The sequence below is a fragment of the Macrotis lagotis genome, chromosome 3, assembly GCF_037893015.1.
Source record: "Macrotis lagotis isolate mMagLag1 chromosome 3, bilby.v1.9.chrom.fasta, whole genome shotgun sequence".
NCBI lineage: Eukaryota > Metazoa > Chordata > Mammalia > Peramelemorphia > Peramelidae > Macrotis > Macrotis lagotis.
The window spans coordinates 297225928-297228598 of NC_133660.1; the positions used below are offsets into that span (position 1 = coordinate 297225928).

The 2671-nt window shown below is 32.5% G+C and overlaps 1 protein-coding gene across 1 annotated transcript; it reads left to right on the plus strand.

The window, feature by feature from the left end:
• Positions 1-1220: 1220 nt before the first annotated feature.
• On the plus strand, positions 1221-2144 carry LOC141516863 (olfactory receptor 10AG1-like). The gene has a single exon (XM_074227826.1). The coding sequence runs from the start codon at positions 1221-1223 to the stop codon at positions 2142-2144; it is 924 nt and encodes a 307-aa protein (XP_074083927.1).
• Positions 2145-2671: the final 527 nt, after the last annotated feature.

Below are 2671 nucleotides of genomic sequence, written 5' to 3' on the forward strand. Positions count from 1 at the left end.
GCTTGTTAGTAATTCAATGAATTTTATCTGTCTTCTTGTTTCCTATCATTCTTAAAGTATCTAGAATCCTTCTAATATTGTCTCATTAGTGTCACCTGCTACACAGAATAGTTATGTCTGTGGTATGATCTAATTCATGCTCAAGATTGATTATATGAAATATTATATTTTAACAATGTTCCGATCTCATTTTACTAGTTAAAAAAATCTCAGGTGGAAGTTCCAGTGGTATTGAGCAGATCAGTTTTCCACACTTAATTTTGAAAGGAGAATATAACCTTGTAAATGAAAATATACTAAAATGAGATAACTACTTACACTTCCTGAATGAAACTCTAAATCTGGAATTTTAAGCTTCAGTTAATTGGGGAGATATTTAGATAATACATATTCTTAAGTCATATGAGGAAATTTATTTCACATAATACATTTAATTAAGCAGCTACAATATGTCAAAGATGATTCAAGAGATGAGTATATTTTTCTCTTTATTATTTTAAGAACATGTGCATGAAGGCTCAGTTAATTTGATAGCATTTGGTAATTAACCCATATGTGGTATGAATTCCTTAATGTGGCCATTCAGGAAAGTGAGGAAATGTAAAGGTGGCAAAAAGTAGGTAAGTTCTACACAAAAGACTGAGAGGAAATAGCTTTACCATTAAAAGAAGGCTAAGATTCTGAAAAGCTGAGTGGAGAAAGCTGTCTAATGTGGAAAATGATACAATAAGCAATGATAGGCAAAAAGGTACAAAGCTTAGAGGAAGTCTTTAGTTGGGATAATTTATAATATGTCTTTTTTTTCTATTCCATATCTTACATGGAGGCTATAATTCTTGCCTTTAAATTATTATCAACTAAGAAGAAGAATTATTAGGAATGATAAAAATTACTCTTAATATCAAGGATGATTTCTTTGTAGTTTTACTATATGCCCTTACCTGGCTATATAATTTCTTATAAGCCTCTAAGAAAACTAGTAGAGCATTTTAGTCTGGTTCTTGGTAGATAGAAAGAATTTCATAATTACTTGTTGAGTTATTTTGAAACCCCCTCAAATATATGAGGAGGGAAATTAAAACATAATCCGTTAAGCATATGAAGAATATTTCTGTTTCTTATATGTAACCTCATTTTTGCTGAAAGTGAGACTGAGAAAGACAAGGAAAGTGATTATTTTCTTTTTTAATTCAACGATTGCACAGGAGGAAGAAAATCCAATGGCAGTGGAAAACCTTACAGTTGTGGTGGAATTCATTCTCTTGGGATTTTCTGAAGTTCCCAATCTCCAAGGATTTCTCTTTGGAATTTTCTTACTCATCTACTTAAGTATACTGATAGGAAATGGTCTCCTCATTTTTATAATCAAGATGGATCAATCTCTCCAAACTCCCATGTATTTCTTCCTTGGAAACTTTTCTTTCCTGGAAATATGTTATACATCTGTCACTCTCCCGAGAATGTTGTCAGATCTCTGGACTCAGAAGAGAACTATCTCATTTCTTGATTGTGCTGTACAGTTTTGTTTCCTTTATATTCTAGCAGGGGCAGAGTGTTTACTCCTGGCTGTGATGGCTTATGATCGTTATGTGGCCATCTGCAAGCCTCTGTACTATCCCCTCATCATGAATCACAAGGTATGTGTCCAACTCGTTGTGGCATCCTGGATGACTGGAGTTCCACTAATGATAGAGCAGACATATCAGACATTCTGCCTCAATTTTTGTGGTCCTAACAAGCTTAATCATTTTTTCTGTGATGTAGCACCAATACTAGAATTGGTCTGTGGGGACACATATAAAACAGAGGTCTCTGTCCAATTTGCTGCATTTGTATTTATCTTAACTCCCTTACTGTTGATACTCACATCCTATGTCAAAATCATAAATACCATCCTGAAGTTACCTTCTACCTCTGGAAGAACCAAAGCCTTTTCCACTTGTTCCTCCCACCTCATGGTTGTGGGTTTATTTTATGGCTGTGCAGGTATTGTGTATTTGCAGCCAAAATCCAGTTACTCTAGAGGCTCATTGAAAGTGTTTTCTCTTTTCTATGCAACTGTGACTCCAATGTTCAATCCTTTAGTATATAGTCTGAGAAATAAGGATGTAATTGCTGTCCTGAAAAAATTGTTGCACAAGTGAATGTGGTCAGAAACTTAAGAGGAAAATATATAAATATGCTTTTCTTTTATTCTCCTAAATCCACAAAAATACACATTTGCTTATTTTTTCCATTGCAATGAATATATACATAAATAAGAGCAAATGGAGTCCATCAAAAAATGCAAGACAGCTGCTCAAAGTTTCCAGGTTCTTTTATTAGATTTCGAAAAAGTTGAATAAATTTTTATTATTAAATGATGACAAATATCAACAAAAACTTTAAATGCAATCATAATTATGATTTCAATTGCTTTAATAGTTTAACCTTAACATAACATTTTTAAAATGGCATATTTATTCATGTTTTAGAAATTACTAGGCCTGTATCCTGAAGAGATTATTTAAAAAATAGAAAATGGACCCAACTGTACAAAACTATTTAATGCATCAATTTTTGTTGTTGCAAATAATTGAAAATTGGGAGGATAATCATAATGGCTAGACATGTTGCAGTATATAAATGAAACATCATATACTATATGACTATGCTTTTAGAAATAATGAAC

What these genes read in the sequence shown, in the direction of transcription:
- LOC141516863 (XM_074227826.1), top strand. Translation starts at nt 1,221, where the DNA reads ATGGCAGTGGAAAACCTTACAGTTGTGGTGGAATTCATTCTCTTGGGA.